Source organism: Cydia amplana, chromosome 1 (assembly GCF_948474715.1).
Source record: "Cydia amplana chromosome 1, ilCydAmpl1.1, whole genome shotgun sequence".
NCBI classification, from domain to species: domain Eukaryota; kingdom Metazoa; phylum Arthropoda; class Insecta; order Lepidoptera; family Tortricidae; genus Cydia; species Cydia amplana.
In genome coordinates this window covers 26423719-26448359 of record NC_086069.1, presented here as the reverse complement: position 1 = coordinate 26448359, position 24641 = coordinate 26423719, and the positions used below count along the sequence as shown (strand labels likewise).

The 24641-nt window shown below is 37.9% G+C and overlaps 2 protein-coding genes across 3 annotated transcripts in view; one reads left to right on the top strand and one right to left on the bottom strand.

Annotated features, from left to right (window-relative positions):
- LOC134651237 (uncharacterized) overlaps positions 1-10243 on the bottom strand; it is a 32111-nt gene extending 21868 nt beyond the window's left edge. Inside the window, exons 1-10 of one of the 2 annotated variants that reach the window (XM_063506305.1) lie at positions 9465-10243; positions 9030-9190; positions 8344-8463; positions 7771-7914; positions 7108-7180; positions 5656-6293; positions 5335-5490; positions 4590-4781; positions 2982-3131; positions 1615-1767 (exon numbers count right to left, since the gene is read on the bottom strand). In XM_063506305.1, coding sequence (XP_063362375.1) covers positions 1615-1767; positions 2982-3131; positions 4590-4781; positions 5335-5490; positions 5656-6293; positions 7108-7180; positions 7771-7914; positions 8344-8463; positions 9030-9190; positions 9465-10119 — 2442 coding nt within the window. In that variant the 5' untranslated portion in view covers positions 10120-10243. The remainder of the gene's footprint in view (positions 1-1614; positions 1768-2981; positions 3132-4589; positions 4782-5334; positions 5491-5655; positions 6294-7107; positions 7181-7770; positions 7915-8343; positions 8464-9029; positions 9191-9464) is intronic. The other variant, XM_063506313.1, reaches the window with a different exon arrangement.
- Positions 10244-18218: 7975 nt separating this feature from the next.
- On the top strand, positions 18219-20061 carry LOC134650924 (transmembrane protein 177). The gene is made up of 4 exons (XM_063505879.1): positions 18219-18464; positions 18592-18728; positions 19123-19214; positions 19379-20061. Exons 1-4 carry the CDS (start codon positions 18307-18309, stop codon positions 19958-19960), a joined length of 969 nt encoding a protein of 322 aa, XP_063361949.1. The 5' UTR covers positions 18219-18306; the 3' UTR covers positions 19961-20061.
- The last annotated feature ends 4580 nt before the right edge of the window (positions 20062-24641 follow it).

Genomic DNA, 24641 nt, shown 5'->3' with positions numbered 1-24641 from the left:
CATGTGCGAGTCGGACTCGCGCACGTTGGGTTCCGCACCATCAACAAAAAATAGAGCAAAAAAATCGTGTTGGTTGTATGGGAGCCCCCCTTAAATATTTATTTTATTATATTTTTAGTATTTGTTGTTAAGCGGCAACAGAGATAGATCATTTGAAAATTTCAACTGTCTAGGTCTAGCTATCGCGGTTCATGAGATACAGCCTGGTGACAGACGGAGTCGTAGTAATAGGGTCCCGTTTTTTACCCTTTTGGTACGGAACCCTAAAAAGTAAGTGATGGAAGGATTCACCAACGGTCGATAGCTCAGTTGCTTAGTGTGGTATTCCACCTGTCCAAATTTTTGGTCTAATGTGCATTGCACCTCACTCTCTCATTAAGCAAAATTGAGCAAATAAATTGGACAGGTGGAATAGGTGGTATTTGACTGTAAATTAATTTTTCTCAAACATGCAATGAAATGTCGTCGCTGCGGGCGTTATATCAGGCTTCGAAGTATCACGTTTAGGGCGGAGCAACTCCAGAGAACTGTAAAGGAATTTCATACGAAATTGAAGGCCTAGGCCGGGAAGTATTTTTTTTTTTAAATTCTAATGTAAACATGGGGTCTGTGTCCATGAACAGGCTAAACAGCCGAATTTTTTTATTTTTTTTATTTTTTAGTGAATGAATGGTTATCGGACCAAAATATCCGTGTTAACGCCTGTTATACACGAACGTACTGATATTAAGAATACGAATCTGTATGATTCAATGTGTTGATGAATAAATTTAAAATTTTGTCTATACGTAAGTCACCAGAGACCATAGACAATATTTAAAATCCTCTGCATTTATTTTATTTATAGAAATAGAGATTCTTATTATCAGATTGTGTATAATGGCCCTAATAAGGTATATTCGAACACTACACACGCGAAATACGAACGACTTCCGTAAAAAAAAAACAATTATGGCGGGATTGGAAGGAAAATTAAAAAACTTTTGTTGTGAAGTTGGATTTTTATTATAAAGATTATAAATTTGTTTTTTTTAGTGGTGTATTTTTTTATTTCATTGCATGTTTGAGAAAAGCACTATACATGCCTAGCCGTGAAAAGGTCTTGCCGGCTTCGTATAACTATCCGGCCTCCCTACGGTCGGCCGGCTATACCTACTCACCCGGCAAGCCCTTCTTTCCCGGCGTCTGCAGTAATGTACTAATTTTACACCATGCATGAAATAAAGCACCAGAAGAAATAGGGAAACGTTGACAGCAGTTATTTTTAGACACAATTCCTATTTTAAATCCCGTATAAAACTATAAAGAGTAGGTAATTTAATTGTGACGTCACATGATGGTCTCATCGGAAGATCAGCGCTGGAAGTGTTTTTTCTATGTATGTCTATTTTCTGTGTGTTTACGAATAAATAAAAAAAAACTAAACTAAACTAAAACTAAACATGCTAGGGTTTCATATAAATTCTATGGTAGCAAAATCGTTTTGACAGTTCGAAAAAAGAAACTGATTTGACTAGTAGTAAAATACCCTTACAACGGTATTCCAATGGTCGTGAGTTCGTATATCAGTTATCCAAACCTCAATCATCAATATGTGTATTCAAACAGTGGTACCTTGGTCTCGGGGTCGCTCATCTGATGCATGGGCCCCGCGAGGAACGCGTCAAACACGTCGTCGCTCGGTCGTTTCACTACTATCTCGCCGAGCGAAGCGATGGCCGCCGAACGGACGATTATACTCGCGTCGCGGCACAAGCTCACTATGATCTGTGGAACATACGAACACATTAGTTTCGAATAAAAAAGATACAATTTAATTTAAACCTTATAAAGCAAAAAATGTTTAAACAGTCTGGCTGGCAGCGATTAATGAGAAGCGATGAGAGAGTTTATTGTTCGCGGGGATTAGCCCATTAGGCCCGGCCCGACCATTAGGCCGACATGGCACTGTGCTACTTTTTACAGCGAGCAACAATTAATGTAAACATATTACTTTTTACATACTAGAACAAATTAAATTATTTTCAGAAAATATTTTTATTTGTTATTATTTCGAGTATATAAATAACACATTATTTTAACAAATTACACTACTATATAAGTTATAAACTGAAATAAATGTCATATACTCAGAAAAAGTGACCCACCCTCTGTGACCCTGGTTCGTTTCCAGCCTAGGGCACTAGAGGCTTGGGTCACTTTTTCTGAGTATATGACATTTATTTCAGTTTATATTACTTTTTGTTCACATGGGACCTACATATATATACTCGTACGTTTCTTGCGAGAGATGTCGTCGAAAGTTTTAGCAACGGGTTGTTGTCAATTAGAGAGTTAGGACCTGTTTACACATTGAATAGTGTTTAGTGCGAGTTCATTGTGATTAGTGGCAAATGTATAAACTCGCACTAAACACTAATGAATGTGTAAACAGGGCCTTAGAAGACCAATTCCCAAGATAAAGCATCAGGCAAACGTACCTACATTATAAATGTATGTAAATGTGTTTTGACGACCGGTCTGGCCTAGTGGGTAGTGGCCCTGCCTGTGAAGCCGCGGTCCTGGGTTCGAATCCCAGTAAGGGCATTTATTTGTGTGATGAGCACAGGTATTTGTTCCTGAGTCATGGTTTTTTTCTATGTATTTAAGTATTTATATATCTATCATTGTCTGAGTACCTACAACACAAGCCTTTTTGAGCTTACTGTGGGGTTTAGTCAATTAGTGTAAAAAATGTCCTATAATATTTATTTTATTTATTTATTTAAATGTATTGTTCCTGAGTCATGGTTGTTTTCTATGTATTTAAGTATTTGTATATCTATCATTGTCTGAGTACCTACAACACAAGCCTTCTTGAGCTTACTGTGGGGTTTAGTCAATTAGTGTAAAAAATGTCCTATAATATTTATTTTATTTAAATGTACCTTACAGCAACTGAGTAAGGTATGTTTTGTAATGAACAGCCACATGTCACATACCCCAAGGTCGTTAGGCTGCGGCGGCGGTCCGTCGCCGAGTTCTCGGTGCACGAGCGAGACGGCCGCCTTGCGCACGGCGGCGCGCTCGTCGCTCACGCAGCGCGCCGCCACCACCATGAGGCGGGACACCGCGCCGGATCCGTTCAGCTCCTGAACAGTAAACCACAAAACAGATACAGTACCATAGAGAAAAAAATACATAGAGTGCTCACTCCATACATCAGTTTTAATACCAAAAAGACTATTAGCATCTAGCATCGAGTAGCGGAACTATCAGTACTGCTACTTGACAATAGATGTAGCACCGACCGGAAAGTCTTATGCTGTTGAGATAAGACTTTCCGGTCGGTGCTACATCTATTGTCAAGTAGCAGTACTGATAGTTCCGCTACTCGATGCTAGATGTAGACACTGAAATTAATAGTCTGAATTGATGTATGGAGTGAGCACTCTTGTCTTACTATATTTCTCTATGACAGTACAGAAGTCAATCACATGTATGTACTTCACTTTTCATACCTACGCTCGGCGGTCGCTCTAGGGTTGTCAACTATGATTTATGCACAAAAAACTATCGTAGTAACGTGATAGTGGCACTCGTATCTAGTAGTAGCCGGGGCGGGGTGCATAGGTACCTACCTACCTAACTGTTCTGTTTATCGTTAAAACGAACCATCGAAATACAAGCAGATACTTCTCTGAAACCACTGATAGCTTAAAAAACGACAATTCATCGTTTTATGTTGAATTCAAACGACCGTCCACTGAACAGTTATAATAACTTTTTTTTGTTTCTCCATTATTGCACAAAAAAGTTCACAGACGCGTGTCTCAAGCGGTTGACACTCGCGCTCGCACTGGTCCCAACCGGTCCGAGATATCGTGTCCGTGAGCAGTGTCTATGTGTGCGTTGCTCGAGCGCACTTTGTATGTAGATTGATTTCTGTACTGTATCTATTTTGAGTAAACACAGGAATTTTTAACGGGCGTGGCTCACTCCGTGATTTCGTCGCGTCGCTACAAGTACATGCGGCACACCTATTTTGGTGTCTAGCTATAGTAGTTGCCGCGCACCGCTACGGAACGGACGCCCGCCCGCGCATGCGCCACCCAGCTGTCATATCTGTCGTAATAGACGCGTTTTGTTAGAGAGTGAACCTTCTGTACCTGTGCAGAACCAGCGAAACAACCGCACACCGTCGAGTAAACAAATACGTACCGAAACCGACTGTCGCAGCGGCGGGCGAGCGAAGTAGGCAATCACTTACAGCAGACCGAGTGCGCGCGTTCGAAGCGTGCTTGATGCGTAATTTACGCGGTTATACACGGCTCGTAATAGCGCGACATACGAGTATATACATCTACGGGAGACATAACGAACCAACACATTACAGCGCCACCTATTAGGTGATACTAACTGAAACCGCTTGTCAAAGGCGGGCGAGCGCTAGCAAGACAGTCTTGCGTTCGAAGCGTACTTGACACGTCATTTATGCAGGGCGTGGGGTTTATATGTAGTACATCGCAAAAAAAACGTTAGCGCGATGTAGCTATCGCTCCGCAAGTAACAGCGCCATCTAGTAGATGATTGGTTAAACAAATACTCACTGAAACCGCTTGTCGAAGCGGCGAGCGTGCGCTCGCAAGACAGTCGCTAAGCAACGCGAGCGCGCGCGTTCGGAGCGTACTTGAGACGTCGTTGACGCGGTCATACACGGCTCGCAATAGCTCGGCGTGGGGTACGGTGTGCGGGCGCTGGCGGAGCAGGCCTGCGATGTCATCCTCGGCTATTATGTCAGGCTAAAAAAAATATGGCGCTTGAATTCTAAATATCTTAAGCCTCGTATCCATATCGCGCGGCAAACCATCGAACATTGGCTCGCACGGCAGCCGCGCGCAATGGATACCGGGCGCATCGAGTTGGCTCGCGCGGCAGCCCGGTATCCATTGCGCGCGGCTGCCGCGCGAGCCAATGTTCGATGGTTTGCCGCGCGATATGGAGACGAGGCTTTAGTGATAAATTAACCTTAACACATTCATTGCCACCCAGCCAAACAAGACATCCGTGCCAGGCCAGACAAATGTAGTCATATAAAGCTATAGTACTGTGGTACTGTGATCCCGACTATCGGGTCGTCCGGCCTGAGAACGAAATCATAAAATACCCGATAGTCGGGTTTTTGGCACTGAATGTGTTAACCTCAAAAGCCCTTTGTTTAGCCCTTTCACTTTAAAATAAAGCTCAAAATAGATACCCCTCTTCCTTAAGAAGACTCAAAGAGTACTGCTCAAAGTTTTAACTGACGAAAGCAAAAAAACTTGTAACTATAAAAAAAAATTCAGTCATACTTACATTATGTTCTTGGCTGCTCTCATCATCCATCGGCACGGGTTCCGGGGCCTTAGAGAGAGAGGGCGCTCGACCTTTTTTACTCTTGCTCTTTTTCTTTTGCGGAGTAGCCTCAATCGGTGGATCCTCTTTCACAGGCGTGGCCGGTTCAACTGTCACCTCTTTGGCACACGTAGCCGGTTCAACTGTCACCTCTTTGGCACACGTAGCCGGTTCAACTGTCACCTCTTTGGCACACGTAGCCGGTTCAACTGTCACCTCTTTGGCACACGTAGCCGGTTCAACTGTCACCTCTTTGGCACACGTAGCCGGTTCAACAGTCACCTCTTTGGCAGACGTAGCCAATTCAACAGTCACATCTTTGACAGGCGTAGCCGGTTCAACCTGATTAGCTTCATTAATTTGATTGTTAAGTTCGTTAAACATAGCAAATTGGAGATCTATATCACCAAGCTCTATAGGCCCGGGCAGATCTGGCAGATTCTCGTTGTTAAGTAAAGACATAATGTAATCATCACACTCGGTGTCAAGACCCGTTGTAGGATCTTGTATCCCAGAGTCAAAAACCTCTGGTCCTATCGAGTCAGTGCTTTGAGATGACTCATTGATTTGAAAGCCCAATGGACCTGGTACTGGGCTTATTGGTGCAGTATTTTGAGTACCAGACGGTCCGGGAGTGGGATCGCCTGACATTGGGTCATCAATCGGTGCAATATTTTGAGAACAAGATGGTCCTGGAGTAGGGTCATAGTGAACTGTTTTTGTTGCATTTTCAATGGCAGGAGACCTTGATAAAACAACGTAACAGTTCGGCAAAGGTGTGGAGGTCTGAACGTTTGTTGCTGTTATGTTTTGTTTCTCTGAATCTTCTTGATTATTAGATGGAGCGGCGGTAGTGTCAGCGTTTTCTGGTGGGTTTGACGATGGATCGACAGAGTCTTGATTTTCCGATGATACAGCTGCTAACGCATGAAACATCAATACATATTAAAGTCGGATATAGTAGTTGTACAGTGTGCGATTTTCTATACTAGCTAAGAAATAAATTAATAGTGGAATAAATTATTATCTTGGGCAAGGCTCGAACTCGCAAATCTCGATCACTAGCCCATCGCTCCGCCAACTGAGCTACCGAGACTTCACTCGAGGACAGATTCCAATACTTCTAATATTCCAATACTAGATTTAGGTCACTTCTGGATGAGATTGGATCAGGACTTGGATAGGTGGCGTACTCGAAGAGGCCTATGCTCAGCAGTGGGCGATAAAAGGCTGATATGATGATGATGATGAATGAGATTTGACATAATCTTACTGTAAACAAATACAACAGATCAAAGACGATAGTCTCAAAAGTAGGAAGACTATACATTATATTATACCAGCACCAAAATCATCTGTCCCTTGAAGCGTTAGTGTTTTATTTATTAAATGGCGCGACGCCATCCACTTCAACTGTCAAAGCGTATATTTTGTACTACAGAATAGGCTACATTCCTACTAGTCAAATCAGCTTCTTTTTTAGAACTGTCAAAACGATTTGCTAATATGGAATTTATATGAAAACGAATGTAGTGACGTCATGGTAAACTCACCTACTTTTTATATTTCAAACCGATTTATTAAATACAAATTGTGTTTAAAAATAGCTGCTGTCTATGTTTTTCTAATAATTATCTGGTGCTTTATTTCGTGCACGGTTTGAAATAATTTATTTTAAGTATAGGAAACATCCCTATTATTTGATCTATTTATCTGTCAGTTGAGTTCATTCACCTGGTGGCTCTGTCGGAGGCGGAGGTGCGACAGATTCTTCTGGATCGTTGTTTAACAACTGCCCAATCAATTCCTAAAAGAAAACATTACAGGTATGATTGTTATGTCAAATTAGAACAGTGACTTGGTGTCAATATTAGGGTTCCGTGCCCAAAGGGTAAAAACGGGACCCTATTACTATGACTCCACTGTCCGTCTGTCTGTCACCGGGCTGAAACTTATGATCCGTGATAGCTAGACAATTGAAATTTTCACAGATGATGTATTCCTGTTGGCGCTATAACAACAAATACTAAAAACCGAATAAAATTAATATTTAAGAGGGGTTCCCATACAACAAACGTGATTGCGTAATGGTACGGAACCCTTCGTGCGCGAGTCCGACTCGCACTTGGCCGGTTTTTTTTACAAAGGCGGGCTGAGGTTCAGGTACAGATTTAACATTCTCTCATATGTGAAAACACAAACAATGACATTGTTCGAGTGTGTTACCTGTTTAGTGTTTAGTCGTGAGGTGAGCAGGAGGGAAGGGCAGTTTAAAAATAGTTTATCTCTACCTCAAATTTTAGACGCAAATTAGAATGTTTTACAGAAAAACGTAAAAAAAAAGTTGGAGAAATTAACCACCTTATACAACAAGAATATTAAGTAAGGATACCGTACCAGGGAAATTTGCCGATGCGACACTTTGGCTGTGTTGGACAACTTGAGGATCCAGCGGACGATGAAGCGGTACGACTTCTGAGGCAGAATACTCATCAGACCAATCACTAGGGACACGCGGGCTGACCGGACTTCTGCACGCTCCTAGTATGATCAAAATAATTCACATGTTATGAAAATTTTTTTGGTATCAATCTATCCTTTTTTGAAAAGATTAAACGTATACTATCATATAGGTCCTATGTCATAGGACCAACTATATCAAAGTGGAAAGGCATTATTGCTGTTAAGTTTCAATTTTACTGCTGCTAATTTGTACTCATACATAATGAGTTGACTAATATGTTGTAAGGATGCCTTTTAAACAGTTTTATAATTTTATCAGTAATAGTATAGTTTTATAATTTTATCGGTAGTATAATCTTTGTCTATTCAATTAGCATATTAAAAGAATGTAAACAAGCTACACTCAGCCATTCTGAACATGGTATTGTTTGTATACAATTACATTATTTAGGTCCTAATGGAATAGAGTATGAATTCTTGCCAATATATTTGACAGAAATAACTCACCAAACCATCGCAGGTATAGCAGAGATGCTGTAGAAGAGTGATGAACGCGGAGAGGGCTGAGTTGCCATACTTGGTCAGTATCAAACCCGAGTAAGTCACATATGATGCTCTGACTAAGTTCTGTAATAATAGTTTCAATGCAAAAAAGATTAATAAATATATTTAAAAAAACGGGTCACTCACGTATTTTAAGTCGAAAACGCTTGACATGTTTCTTATATTTAATATGTCTGTGTCTCACAGAAGTTTTGTGAAGATGAATAAAAACTGAAATAATTACTCAGCCCTGTAATATTTTTTGCAAAATTTTATTGCTGCGGTATCAGTAATTGAGAAAAAAAAATGCAATTTTCTACAAGGCAATATTTTTTTGCAAAGGATCACCTATGATTATTCTAAGACAGTTTTTAATTCTAAGTCTCTAGTGAGTTAAAAGCTGTCTTAGGATCATCATAGTATCATGTAGTCATGATACTGTTATTTTGTATAGTGTGTGTAATGTGTGTTTATTTAATTTAATGTTTATCAGTCAGTTTCAAATCACATAATGCAGTATGCACTGTTTTAAGTCATTTGACATAAAATACACATGTCATCACATACTAATGTGGTTTGAATATGAATCAAACTAGTGCCCAAGTATTTACAGCCCAGGGGCAAATATAAATAAAATGAATGTAACTTACATTGGCACTTTTGTTGTCAACGGAGGCGGCTACTAGTTTTGGCAGCAGACATTTAAACAACAGCTGGATGGCGTCAGGTTTAGGATCCCCGTTCGAGTCGCACAAGAGTATATCTATCATCTCGTAAATTACTTGGGAAATGTTGGCCAGTTCTATTTTGTCTGAAATCAATGAGAGCATATTAAGTAATGCACTGTAAAACAATTACTACATGGCAATAATTTTAAAGAAGTGAGATTTGACTTACTATACGACAACTTAAGTGAAATATAAATAGAATAGTCCAAAAAAAAAACATGCAGAGTAAACCAATTAGAAGTTTATATGATGCAAGTAGTTCTGCAATATACTAGATTTTTAAGTAATGTAAATGTGGTTTTAAATCATAATAATTATAGCCTTGTTCATTATATAGAGATAGATAACCATATTTACCTATATCAAGTTTGTTGACAATAGCACCACCAGTAAACTCCACCAGGTTACTCAGAATATCTTCAAAATTCATGTCAGTTGGGTTCAAATGCAGGGCTTCAATGACCGCTCTAAGAGCTTTCACAAATGATGCTACTTCTTTAATCACAGAATTCACCTCCCGGGTCAATTGCTTCAAGTTGAAATAGTTGTCCTCATTTTCGCAAATTATTTTCGGATAACCAAGGCATCCTAAGGACTGTGCAAACAGTTGGGAATGATAAATGTGATAGGCCTTGTACCCTGGGATAGACAGCATCTTGAAGTACACACGCGCAGCCAGCAGAGCAGTGTTCCGGTGTTCGTGAGACATAATATTCTTACTCCCATTATCAATGTAATATGCTAAAAATGCTAGCAACTTCCGAGGGTTCACTTCACGTGATAACAAAGCCCATGATTTCTCTTCTTCAGTGCTAGAGTCCCTGAGCCATTCGTCCACGGCTGACATAATTTTACGAAAAACTGACCGAATCTCCACATTCTCCAGAATGAGTGCATATTGTTCAGGAAACTCTCCAAACTCGAGGAACTCTGAAAAGTAGATAGCTTCCACCCAACCATTGTCGAGCTCGGCTAGCCGTAAATAGTCCAGTTTGTGAGTGACTCTTATCATTTTTGTAGTTTTTAATACACTGTACTCCGACTTCAAGTCATAATCATTATAATTAATACTAAAATGAGGTGAACGTTGTTTAAACAGCGGCTTTACAAAACGCGCGTTTGCGTTGTTTATTGACCATTTTCACCATTTTGTATTTTTGACATATGCCAATTATGTCAAACTCGGAACCGAACAGATAATAAAGAAATTTTATGGTATCACCTGTTAAGCCTTGTGTACACTATCTAACAATTGCGTAAGCCATCTATATAGTTGGACAAAGAAAATTGGCAGTAAATAAGAAGAAAAAAAACTATACTTATCCTTTTCTTTTGGGTGTCTATGTGTCTATGTTTGAAATGAGACAGTCCTTTGACAAACTATAGAAATATATAATGGCTCCTCTACACGATGGGCCAACGCCGGCCATTCCAAGGGACGCAGCCATGCGGTAGAATGAGATAGCAATATCACTTGCTCCCTCTAACGCATAAATGCGTCCAATACTTATTTTACTCTTTGAATGCGTCCCTTGGAGTGGCCGGCGCAAAGAGTAGTATAATATATATATGAGAGCCTATATACTACTCTTTGGAGCCTAGCCGGCGTTGGCTCATCGTGTAGAGGAGCCATAAGGGCATGCACGCACGGACAACTTAGTCGCCAGGCGACTTATTTGTCTCTTACGACCTTGGAGGATACAACTAAACGGAGTAGCCATTAACAGGCTTTCCCCTCTGTCGAAAATAGGCGGCCAACGGCACGGACCTAGAGAATAAACTGGATCGAGTACACGGGTCAAAAAGTGTGTCCACATGAGAAGTCAAACCAGAGCCTTGCATCTCGTTCTAATTAGGGTGACCATAAGTCATATGTATGTGGGATATTAGGATAAGTTTAAATGTATAGTTTGGCCAAAAATTTTTCTCATTCGTGCATAGTCGTAGAGAATCATACTGTCTTTTCCCTATGCTAGTATAAATGCTCTAGAAAAGGGATGGATATAGATTTTTTTCTCTTCTGTAAAACGCTTCACACAACCTTACTAAAGTGGTATCCAGACAAGACAATTTTTCGCCAATCTGATGAAATTCTCCAATCGAATCAGCAGGTGCAGACACATAAATGCCAATTTTCATAGTAATTATCTATGGAATGCAAATTTCCTGATCAAATCGACTGATTTGATCAGTCCCGTCTGGATACCACTTTAATTAAGTAAGTCAGTTATAAAAGCTGTTACAGATGGGATGAGCGTAGTGGATCGCGATCATTGTTGTACTTGGTCAACCAGATCTTGACCGTAGAAAAAGGGCGGCAAATTTGAAAAATTTAGGCGCGAAGGGATATCGTCCCATAGAAAATTTGAATTTCGCGCCTTTTTTTAATGACAAGATTTGGTTGACCAGCTATAATTGTGACGAAGGTGGTCCGCCGTACGTCCATTAAAAACACAGCTATATGTGAGAGCGAGACAGATGTCCAGGGTCGCGGACCGGTATACCCGTCTATTACAGTTTTTAACTAAGGCGCTTGTCACTAAGATAAGCATATTAGAGTTAGATCAAAGAGAATTCTAAATTCTCTTTAGCCCCCTCTAGACTATGTGCGTGAATCGCGGCTTCGCACCGCGAATCGCGCACGGGTGTGGAGGGCCCTTTTGGTTCACTATTTATGCTCTTAATAATTTTACAAACTACCTATCACTATCAATATCATACTCATGGTGTGTTCATATACGTGATGGCTTCCCTTTTCCACACTTCAGCTATTCATTAAGCGTAAGCGTCATCGTACTCATCGTAGATCTGTGATTGCAACAAAATTTTCAAATTTGCCGCCTTTGTCTACAGACGGAAATGTGTGTTCAGGCTATATAGAATCGATTACATATATGTAAATAGTTTGAACCAACGTTTCAGTAATTAAATATTATGTTTAAATCACATAAATATGAATCTGTAATGTTTAAGGACTTTGGATTTAAATTTTGGCAATTATATAGCTCTCATTACGTCACTCAAATAATTAAACATGCCGAAATAAAGATATACCTATTTATGTAAACTTTTTTTACATTAAGTACGTAATAATAATTCTGCAAGATCGATCCACATCGTGCCGACATCATAGTCACCCTAATGAGTTTGACAATATCGTTTTGTATTTTTATCGTAAAATTGAATAATTGTGACTTACCTGTGAAAAGATATTCCACAATCAGCATAGCTTTCACTTCTACAACCCCTCACACAACATTTTTTTAACCATTTTTTTAAATATTTTACGAATAAATTCTGAGCGGCGCCATTTACGTATTTTGAAAATACACGAAAAGTTTGGGATACCAATTCATATTCAAAGTTACTACGATTTCTACCATGTTAAATTTAAATGCTTTATTTGTTGTGCGCATGTTTGGTTTAATCAGTTAATAATATTGACATCATAATTATTTACAAATTACTTAAAAGTTATCAGAACTGTAATCTGAATATAGCACTAAAATTGTATAAGAAGGTAATTAATTTCAGTAGTATATTGATATGATTTCTACCACAGTGGTATCTTTTTAACATTGGCAACATGTGCGAGTGAGACACAGGGCTCTGGTTTTTCTATCTCAAGTGGACCGTTTTCTCTAGTCTGGTACGAACAACTTTCTGTCTCGGTGATAAGGTTCAAATTAGTATGGCAAAAAAAGTGACAGTTCCCTCCAGTTTAAAACATTATAACTTCATGGCCAACGGTCATACACAATGTATGGACTGACGTTTATCTGACATGGCTATTTTTACGTTACGCATACATTTGACGTTCCCCTCCCCCGCAAAAATCGGCAGACTGTTTTGTACAGAAAATTACAGACATGGCGTCTCCGTTTGATTATATCCTCCAAGCTTACGACAAATTAATCGCCTCCTCGCCGTGATGCGCGCACGAGAGCGACAGCAACACGACCTTTTTCTACGCAGTCATCAACATGGATTTCGAAAAGACGGCTGTGGTCGTTGCACTCGTATTTAAAAAAACCGATGAAAACGTCGAAAAAATCAATATTGGGTGCATCCATTATGAATATGTTGTTTAAGTTAAATAAAGGATTCTACTTAACAAATAATTATTACAAAATATATAGAGGTCTCCAATGTCTCCATTCCACTTCTTCAATTAGCCTACTATTGTCGATTATCATCTTCTATGACCGGCATTTTATTTCGTATTGAATGTGGGCACGTATCCGTACCACGGATTTAGAGTTAATAAACTGGATCGAGTACATTGACCAAAAAGTGTGTCCACATGAGAAGTCAAACTAGAGCCCTGCATCTCGTTCTAATTAGGGTGACCATAAGACATCTGTATGTGGGATATTAGGATAACATGGAATATATCAGTAGGGTGTGTCATTTTCTAAATAAAGTGAAATTTTAAGTGGTCAGGTTTTTTTTTCATTTGTAGTCGGCCTCTTTCGCACTCACTCATGGTATGTTCATAAAGGTAGGCTTCCCTTTTGTCCACTTCAGCTTTTTTTAAGTGTAAGCGTCATTGAAGATCTGTTTAGCAAATATGACGTTTTTTTAAAGTTGGTGCCTTTTTTCTATTGACGGAAATGTGTCCTACCTATAAAGAATCGATGTCATATATCAATTTGACACACCTAACAAAATATTATGTATAAATGAGAGTCTGTAATGTTTAAGGAGTTAAGCACTTTGGTTTTAAATTTTGGCAATTGAAGGGATGTTTACAAAAACAACATACCTGACTACACTGGTTGACACCTGAAACGATTAACAATGTTCTTAAAAAAGTGTCAACCGGTCTAAGCAGTTATGTTGTTTTTGTAAACATCCCTTCAATTATTCTACAACAAATCTTAAATTAAACATGCCGAAATAAAGACATAAGGTACCTATTATGTTAAACTTACTTTTACATTACCTACGTTAATAATAAGAATTCTGTGAGACCGATTCAAAACGTGCCGACATCATAGTCACCCCATGAAGTTATATTTTTTAAACTGGAGCGAGTTGTCACTTTTTTGCCATACTAATTTGAACCTTATCACCGAGACAGAAAGTTGTTCGTACCAGACTAGAGAAAACGGTCCACTTGAGATAGAAAAACCCGAGCCCTGTGTCTCACTCGCACATGTTGCCAATGTTAAAAAGATACCATAGTGGTAGAAATTATATCAATAAACTACTGAATTTAATTACCTTCTTATACAATTTTAGTGCTTTATTCAGATTACAGTTCTGATATCTTTTAAGTAATTTGTAAATAATTATGATGCCAATATTATTAACTGATTAAACCAAGCGCATACACAGCAAAAAAAACCTAAATTTTAGTATGGTAGAATTTGTAGTAACTTTAAATATTAATTGGTATCCCCAACTTGATAACATTTCTTCAAAACACGTGAATGCGAAATTTCTTAAAAATTGTGAAGAAATGTTGTGTTAAAGGTTGTTGGAGTGAAATAATTGCTAATTGTGGAATATTGTTTCACAAGAAAGCCACAATTATTACATTTTACTATAAAAATACAAGACAACATTGTCAAACTCATTAGGGTGACTATGATGTCGGCACGTTGTGAATCGGTCTCACAGAATTCTTATTATTAACGTAGGTAATGTAAAAGTAAGTTTAACTTAATAGGTATTATGTCTTTATTTCGGCATGTTTAATTTAAGATTTGTTATAGAATAAATTGCCAAAATTTAAAACCAAAGTGCATAACTCCTTAAATATTACAGACTCTCATTTATACATAATATTTTATTACGGAAAAGGTGTGTCAAATTGTTTATATAATTAATATAATATATGCAATCGATTCTTTATAGATAGGATACATTTCCGTCAATAGAAAAAAGGCACCAACTTTAAAAAAACGTCATATTTGCTAAACAGATCTTCAATGACGCTTACACTTAAAACAAGCAACAACGGTTGCACTCCGGGAGTGCCGATAGAAATGAAAACTCACCTCACTATGTTACCGACGCCCGGTAAAACGATACATACGTTTAGCGGAGGTATTCTATTTATTTATTATATATTATTATCATTCTCAAATAAGATCACACTTTTTCATTGACATGTTTATTTACATACTGCCATGACAACGTCAAATTATTTGAACATAGGTAAAGAGTCTTGAAAAGGAGTCCGCAACATAAATGTCAAATAACATTGAGTTTTTCTTTATTGATTTAAATGCAATTTAAATTATGAGTGGCCACCTTACGGGGCTTCCGGTCACGTGATCGCCTTACGCCCCTTACGGTCACGTGATCGCCGTACGCTGTCTCGAGTTTATCATTTTTTCCTCACCTCAAAAAGTGCCCAGTGCCGCTAAAGAAGTTTTCACTTCAAAAAGCTGAAGTGGACAAAAGGGAAGCCTACCTTTATGAACATACCATGAGTGAGTGCGAAAGAGGCCGACTACAAATGAAAAAAAACCCTGACTACTTAAAATTTCACTTTATTTACAAAATGACACACCCTACTGATATATTCCATGTTATGTTATCCTAATATCCCACATACAGATGTCTTATGGTCACCCTAATTAGAACGAGATGCAGGGCTCTAGTTTGACTTCTCATGTGGACACACTTTTTGGTCAATGTACTCGATCCAGTTTATTAACTCTAAATCCGTGAGTCACCCTAATGAGTTTGACAATGTTGTCTTGTATTTTTATAGTAAAATGTAATAATTGTGGCTTTCTTGTGAAACAATATTCCACAATTAGCAATTATTTCACTCCAACAACCTTTAACACAACATTTCTTCACAATTTTTAAGAAATTTCGCATTCACGTGTTTTGAAGAAATGTCATCAAGTTGGGGATACCAATTAATATTTAAAGTTACTACAAATTCTACCATACTAACATTTAGTTTTTTTTGCTGTGTATGAGCTTGGTTTAATCAGTTAATAATATTGGCATCATAATTATTTACAAATTACTTAAAAGATATCAGAACTGTAGTCTGAATATAGCACTAAAATTGTATAAGAAGGTAATTAAATTCAGTAGTTTATTGATATAATTTCTACCACAATGGTATCTTTTTAACATTGGCAACATGTGCGAGTGAGACACAGGGCTCGGGTTTTTCTATCTCAAGTGGACCATTTTCTCTAGTCTGGTACGAACAACTTTCTGTCTCGGTGATAAGGTTCAAATTAGTATGGCAAAAAAAGTGACAACTCGCTCCAGTTTAAAAAATATAACTTCATGATCCGTACACGTACACATACAAGCTCTCGCCGCGGCGGTCGGACAAAAAAGTCTCCCGGGAGTCGCGTCACTAAAAGTGTGCGTTTACGTGTGCGCACTTCTATACTAACCCATAGACTTGACTTGGTCTTTGACGTGAGAGACAAAATAGTCGCGGCGAAAGTTGCCCGTGCTCGCATACCCTAAAAATCATGTAGCAATGGATTTCCAATACCCAGTTACTGAACGTATGTACTAGAAATGACACTAATGACAGCTAGAGCTGTGTTATCCAGCGTTGCCAGATGGATACGCCATAGTACGCCTTGCGTACTATTTTATGGTCTTGCGTACTCGCGTACTCATCCGGCGATTTGCGTACTATTTTTATATTTTATCACCTGACAGCCCGTTACTCCACTTGAACAGAATAAATATTTGTTATGTTTTCCGATTAATATTATTTAGGAACGCATCCAAAAAAATTTTACTACTCTGCCAATGTTCAAACTAATGACATTAGCACCATCAACATCATAGTCAAGGCAAAATCGAACATGTTACCTATGCATTACAGTTTGATTTAGTTTAGTTTAACTCATCAACGGTACCTGTCATTCCCATACATTTTTTATCGATTCGTTAGCGATATTGTTTTTCGAAACGCGTTTTGGCTAGGCCCCCTGTATGTTTTGTTTTGTTTTGGTTACTTTGGTTTGCGCTATGCTCTGCTGTTGTTGTGTTGGCGCTTTGGTTTGTCGTTTTCTAAGTTTTCTTTGGCGGTTTAATTTTCAATATTTTCATGTTTGTTGTTTATAATAGTTGTTATATCGATCAAAAAAGGATCAAATTGTGAGTTAGTATTACTATACATTCTTTTCTTTAATTGGATCGGATGTTAACCATATGTTAACAGGTGAATTATAGACATAATACATACAGTTTAAAACGATAATACAATTTTCCGCGTAATACTCCATTTTACATTTGTACCTGTAACTTGGTTTCATACCTCTTTTCACCCTACAGAAAACGAAGTTCTACTGTATTTCTTCAAGCAAATCTTGTCAGTAAAACAAGGCGCGAAATTCAAATTTTGTATGGGATGATAATATATCCCTTCGCGTCTACATTTTTTCAAATTTGCCGCCTTTTTCAGCCATGCGGTAGATAATCACTTGCTCCCTCTAACGCATAAATGCGTCCCTTGGAGTGGCCGGCGATGGCCCATGGGGCCTTAACAATAACTAGTGAGTTTTGGTTGTCACTGTTGTCAGCTGACGAAATGATAAAGCTGTGTCCAGATGATATTTACCAAAGCTAGTTTACTGAACTTATTTTAAGTCCCTCCACACTCGCGCGCGAATCGCGGCGCGAAGCGCGAACGCGAGTGTGGAATCGATTTTCGAACTTCGCGCCGCGATTCACGCACATGGTCTGGAGGGGGCTCTAGAGTAAGTACTTTTATGTGTGTATATAAGGAATTGTATGCAACTGTACATATAGCTGGTTAAGCAGATCTTGTCAGTAGAAAAAGGCGGCAAATTTGAAAAATGTAGGCGCGAAGGGATATCGTCTCATAGAGAATTTGAATTTCGCGCCTTTTTTTACTGACAAGATTTGCTTGAACAGCTATAATTCTCGTTTCATAAAACCACTTTCGAATTTTAAGGCCTCTCATTATGCACCAGTTGCACAAATTACTATTTTACAGTAAATTTTATACTGCGTACTCAAACTTGAATTTGCGTACTATTTTTAAGAGGCGCGCGTAACGGAACGTAAAACCCATCTGGCAACACTGGTGTTATCATCGGTTATCCAACATAACCTATCAACCAACTATTAACTGGGATTAGAAATTGTATTTGTATCGTGAAATGCAGCGGCCTTTATTTTAAATACAAGTAGAATAACATCTGTATCAGTATAAACTAACCAGCTTCATATAATGGTTCCCCGAAAGCCGATAAGTTGGTTTCTAACCGAACAGGGACGGTCGGTTTCCTTTGCTCTTGTAACCGGCAGTGGTCTTGCATTAACTGCAGCAAAGTTTTTGCCTCACACCTTTTTCCTAGATAAATACAAAGAGTTCGTTCACAATTACACGTAAGTTATGCCACAATTGAGAAAGTAGCAGACGTTTCATACAAATAAATTAATTCAGAGAAATCAGTACCTAGTCGTTAATCAACAATGCATAACTTTATGATTTACATTTATGTCCTGTTTCCAGAGACGGTAAGCCGGACCCTTTGCCAGGAGAACTTACAGAGAGATATAAAACATGCCTGGATATCCTCAAACTGTCTGATGTACATCGGAAGCTTGTTTCACCATTTACTGTGTTTGGATTTGATTTGTTTCATGCAGGTAAAAATGTTTATCAGGCGTAAATCCACAACATCTAAATTTAAACAGTCTAAACAGAATCGTAAAATAAAACTAAAATTAAATTTAACAAAAGCTATAAAAAGTAGTGATTATTTTGATCTAGCTGAATGTGTATTTGGGAAATTTTTGATAAATATTTGTTAATTGTTATTGGCTACATATAAAGTTAGTGTTAGGGGACTGAAGGAGATGAGAACAAATATAAACTTTGGTGGCCTAATTCATACCTAAATTGGCTCTTTAGGTGGCTTTAATTTTTTGAGAATAAAAATAATTGCATGAATGGTTTTAAAACAAAAATAACAAGACTTGCAGCATTATGATACTATTAATTAGTCAAATAAGTTATAGGTATTACTGATTTTGGTTCCAGGCAGCAGCAGTTCTAAATATGGTGTGGTAGTGGGGATACCTGTTAATTTTACATACAAGTCAGTTGCTGACATAGAAAATGCTGATATTAAAGTAAGGGAAATAAAATAAAATTCATATCTATGGGAAGAGTTGTAGATAATTTGCCTAATATTGTCTGCAAGGAGACTTATACCTGAGTGTTTACATCCTTTTTCCACATAACACAAATTAGTGTGAAAAGGAAAGAACAGAAACTTAAACCTTTTTATTTGCAGGTTAACCAGAACAAAATAGATTGGACATCAGAGGCAGGCCAGAAACTGGCAGACTCCCTGATCCTTCCTGAGAGAGTTCAACAGTTTGCTATTTGCAGAGAGATCCTTATGACACACAACAACAAGGTTCAATATGAAGCCACATTTCCTTTTGTCTGCATATTTTTTGTATACAACTTAACCTCATATCTAAATAGGAGATTGAATCTGTATGCGGGTCCGGCAGCAATGCGTGGAACTCTTTATTCAATAACAGGATTATTTGGTGTGGGCATGTACTTCCTTATGAAAGATTTGACAGAAGTTTATTATGAAACTGAGGTGGACAAATCATTGTGTGCATTAGGCCCTGAATATGTGGAAGCGGGAGTAATTTTTTATGATAAGATACTCAAGAGGAACCAAGCACTGAGAGAACTGATGGGGGCTGAAGGAGAGAAGAAATACAGTAAACTTGGAAACGAAAACTTTTTCCTAAGACAGCCGCGGTTGGCACTGGTGCATAGGAAGTTGTATTTTGAAAATGAGTTAAAGAAACTTGAGACTCAAGATGATAAAGCTGGAAAAGATGTGCAAGAATAAAACCAAAGAAGTCCTGTGCAATCCACTAGGTATTCTAAGAAATATAATCTAGGCTGGATTGGAAAATTCAATTAATAAAATAATTAGGTTGATTACTAACATTCCTATGATGTTCTTATTTAAGTATTCCCGTATTTTTACTAGAGTACCTATTCCCATTAGCAAAAGGTTGAGTAAACTTTGAATTGGGATATATTTGATCAGTTGTTGGCCTATTCCTGTTCGGTCAGTGCAGTGCAGACACACATATTTTACATACAAATATATTATTATATTCGTGCATGAAAATGAAGAAGCCATATTCGCGCTAACATAACAGACAAATAGGTATGTGGTGAAATTAGAAATAAATAATTAAAATGTCATGCTGTGAAGCTATGTACTCAAGCACATATTAGGCATACTTCAACTTCAACTTCAACTTCAACATTTATTCAGCAAATAGGCCACAAGGGCACTTTTACACGTCAACATTGAATTTACATAAAAGCAAAATAATAATAATTATACATCAACAATTATTAAATACAACTACAACTACCAAATCAAACTAACGTAATACAATTACTTAGAGATGTATAAGGTCTCTTAATGTCGAATTACATAAAAAAACTATAATAATAATATTAAAATAAAAACAAAACAGATACATGGAAAAAAAATCTAAACTTATTTAGAGGTGTAAATGTCTCTAAGTGTCAGAACTAAAAAATAACATAGTTTATCAAATTATCCTTAGAGATGTATAGGGTCTCCAAGAGTCACAATCCTGTATGATTAACACATTACGAGAAAAAAAAAAAACATACGAGAACCGAATGAGGCGTCTCACTGCAATTAAATTAAAAAATAAAGTTACTAAATATATTCGTGTTAGCTTAAACAGACCCGTCTCCACAAACAGCACCCGTTCACGAGTACGACGCGTATCTCAGCCATCGCCTCCCTCAACCTTCATTCGGGAAAGTGGTGACCCGATCAACGACGCCACCGTAAGCAAAGACTTTTAAGCGAGCATGACATGTTCAAGCTACCGGCCTATATTAATATTAAAATAGTGATAACACTTAGCTGTGAGACACAGCATTTTGTGCTCGTATGTTACATAAAAGACGGTATAGCTTCACATAATTACTAGCCTAAATTGACTTAGAGATGTAAAGGTCTCTAAGTGTCCGAATCATTAAAAATATAAGTATGTACAATAAAATAAAAATAATAAAATGAATAAATACTTAGGGATGTAAAGGTCTCCAAGTGTCAGAATCATTAAAAATAAAATAAATAATTACTTAGAGATGTATATGGTCTCCAAGTGTCCAAAACTAAAATTAAATTAAACAATATAATCAAGCGAGAACATGATTGTCTCATGTGTCAATTCTACTGGACACTAGCATATTTAATTTACAATGAAAAAACAATATTTATTGAACTCTTATCATACTATCGAAATCAAGCTACAGGCTTAAAGGCATCTCTATCGTGTATAAAATCATTTACAGTGTAGTACGCCTTACTTAACAAGGAGCGCTTAATGTGTGACTTAAATTTGGTAAGTGGTAAATTCGCTATGTCAGTAGGGACTTTGTTATAAAAACGTGTACAGTTCCCGACGAAAGACGTACTAACCTTACGGAGGCGGTGGGCGGGCACAGCAAGTTTATGTTTGTTTCTAGTGTTATAGTTATGGATGTCACTGTTAAGCTTGAATTCGTGGATGTTTTTCCGAACATACATAATATTCTCAAGTATGTATTGAGATGCAATGGTAAGAATGTTAACCTCTTTGAATTTCTCTCTCAGAGATACTCGAGCGCCCAGTCCATAGATGGAACGTACAGCTCGTTTTTGCAGCACAAATATTGTCTGAATGTCTGCCGCTTTTCCCCACAACAGAATTCCATACGACATAACACTATGGAAATAACTAAAGTATACCAGCCTGGCCGTCTCTACGTTTGTTAGCTGTCTGATTCTCCTCACTGCATAGGCTGCTGAACTGAGTTTGCCGGCTAGAGTGGCTATATGTGCATGCCATTGCAGTTTTGAGTCTAAAGTGACTCCCAGGAAAACAGTTCGATCTTCAAATTCCAGCGTATCACCTTTTATTTTAATCTTGCTGTTAGTTACCTGCTTGACGTTAGGTAGCGTAAACTTGATGCATTTGGTTTTCTTGGCGTTCAAAAGCAAATTGTTTGCCGTAAACCAGTTTACTACGGTAGATAGCGCTTCATTAATGCTATCGAAGCTATTTTCCTTTCTGTCCACTTTAAATATAAGGGAAGTGTCATCTGCGAATAACACTATATCATGTCTATCTTGCACAACTTTTGGTAAATCATTAATGTATACCAAAAACAGGAAGGGACCAAGAATTGAACCTTGAGGCACTCCGAGGGCTACCGGGGACCCCGCTGATTGAGCTCCATTAATAACTACTCGCTGAGTTCTATCCGAAAGGTACGATGAGACTAGGTCAAGGGCACTAGCCTTTATCCCATAGCGGCTTAATTTTCTCTTTAAATTTTCGTGATCAACGCAATCAAATGCCTTTGACAGATCACAGAAAATTCCCACAGCATCTTGAGCTTTTTCCCAAGCGTCAAAGATGTGTTTTAGAAGTACCGCACCGGCGTCAGTAGTAGATCGACCTCTGGTAAAACCAAATTGATTGCTATCCAGCAGTTTATTTCTGTTGAAATGTGACAATAGTTGATTCAGAATAAGTTTCTCGAACACTTTGCTTAATGCCGGTAGTATTGAAATTGGTCTAAAGTTCGCTGGATCTGTTTTCGTTCCTGATTTAAACAGCGGGATGATTTTACTATGTTTCATAATATCTGGAAAAATACCAGCATCAATGCATCTGTTGAAAATCTCAGCCAAGTATGGTGTAATCGATTCAATAATGGAATGTAATACTTTGACTGACAGGCCCCAAAGATCTTCTGTTTTCTTTAAATTTAATGACCTAAAAGTCTTAAGAACAGTGTTCGGAGTGACATATGAAAATTTGAAGATTTCTGTACATGCCGCCACATTTGTCTTCAAAATTTCTTCAGCGACGTCTGGCGATGAATTAAGAGCCTTTGTCGTTTCTACCGGTATATTCGAGAAAAACCGCTCAAAATGATCTGCCACTTCACGATCGGAACTTACTAAAGTGTCAGCAATTCGTAGGTTGTAGTGCGGATCCTTCATTTTACGTTTTCCAGTTTCATTGCTGATTACTTGCCATACAGTTTTAACTTTATCACTAGAATTTAGGATCTTTTTGGACAAAAAATCAGCTTTCGCGGCGACACACATCATCTTAAAAGATTTAGAAAAATTCTTAACGTACTCCAGAAATTCCGGCCTTTTATCAGTTGCTTTTAAATCATATAAGTCGTAGAGTCGGCGTCTTTTCTCGTGAATATCCGGCGTAGCCCAGTCGCTAAATTTAGTCTTGGCCTTACCTTGAACCTTCTTCTGAATGAAACAGGCATCAAATTCCTTTTTAATACAGTTAAACAACTCGGAACTCAAACAATCGGGGTCTTCCTGAGTACATGAAAGATAACATAATTGTTTAGTGATATTACGATTGAATAAATCTAGGCGCCTTTCGGAAATCGGCCTGCACATAGTATCTTGAGGAATTTCTTCAGTTTTCCCGCTGAAAGAAGCTTTTAGTCCACAGTGGTCAGAACTTAGGTTGTTAATAACAGATTTACTAATCGCATCCCTGTTACTAAAGATGTTATCTATACATGTAGCACTGGTTGCTGTGATTCGAGTGGGCTCACAAAATAAGTTATCTAAATTAAAAGATTTGAAAGTATTTAGTAACCTTCCACAAGTTGGCGAATTTTCAAGCAAGTTAATATTAAAATCGCCACAAACAATTATAATTTTCTGAGTTCTAAAAACACTACTAAGTACTTCATCTATCACAGATTCAAATAAGTTATAGTCCGCCGAAGGGGGCCTGTACACGCATACAATTATAAATTGTTCCAACTCAACACAGGAAAGTTCTATATGCCGTTCCACAGACATGTCAACAATGTCTCTACGCTCCTTACATTTTAAATTATGTTTCACGCTCTAATACGCTCTAATAATATGGTTCTTGATCTCTAGTTCTTTTTAGTTCTATGACTATTGCACTTGGCGCATGTAAAAGCCTTAACAGACTACCACAGCGCACCTCGACCTTGGTGCCGTCAAAATAATTGTCTCGCTTTAACTTTTATTAGTTGAGTCCTTAACGCACGTAGCAGTGCGGTAGTCTGTTAGAGTTTTAACACTAAGATTATTTGTAGATATGGCGCTGGTGTGATGTGATATTGCTTTAAATATTGCTGACATTTATTTATGTATGGCAACATATAAAAAAAAAATTGTCTGTGCTTGCTGCTTGACACTTTACTGATAACTGACAGTTCATTACAATAAGAGTTGGATGATAAACGCATAGAATTAATATGACTAGAACAACTGTCAATCTTCAAAAGTGCGACCAAAAATGAAATGCAAGTGTGTGCGTAAATTGTTTATGTGAGATCGAAAATAGTGATGTCATGTTACAACATATTAATAATCTGTCGATGTTTGATTGCTTTATCGACTACTTTTTCAAATGTGTTATTTTAAACGTTAAAATTCTACGACATTATGACGTATAAATAACACT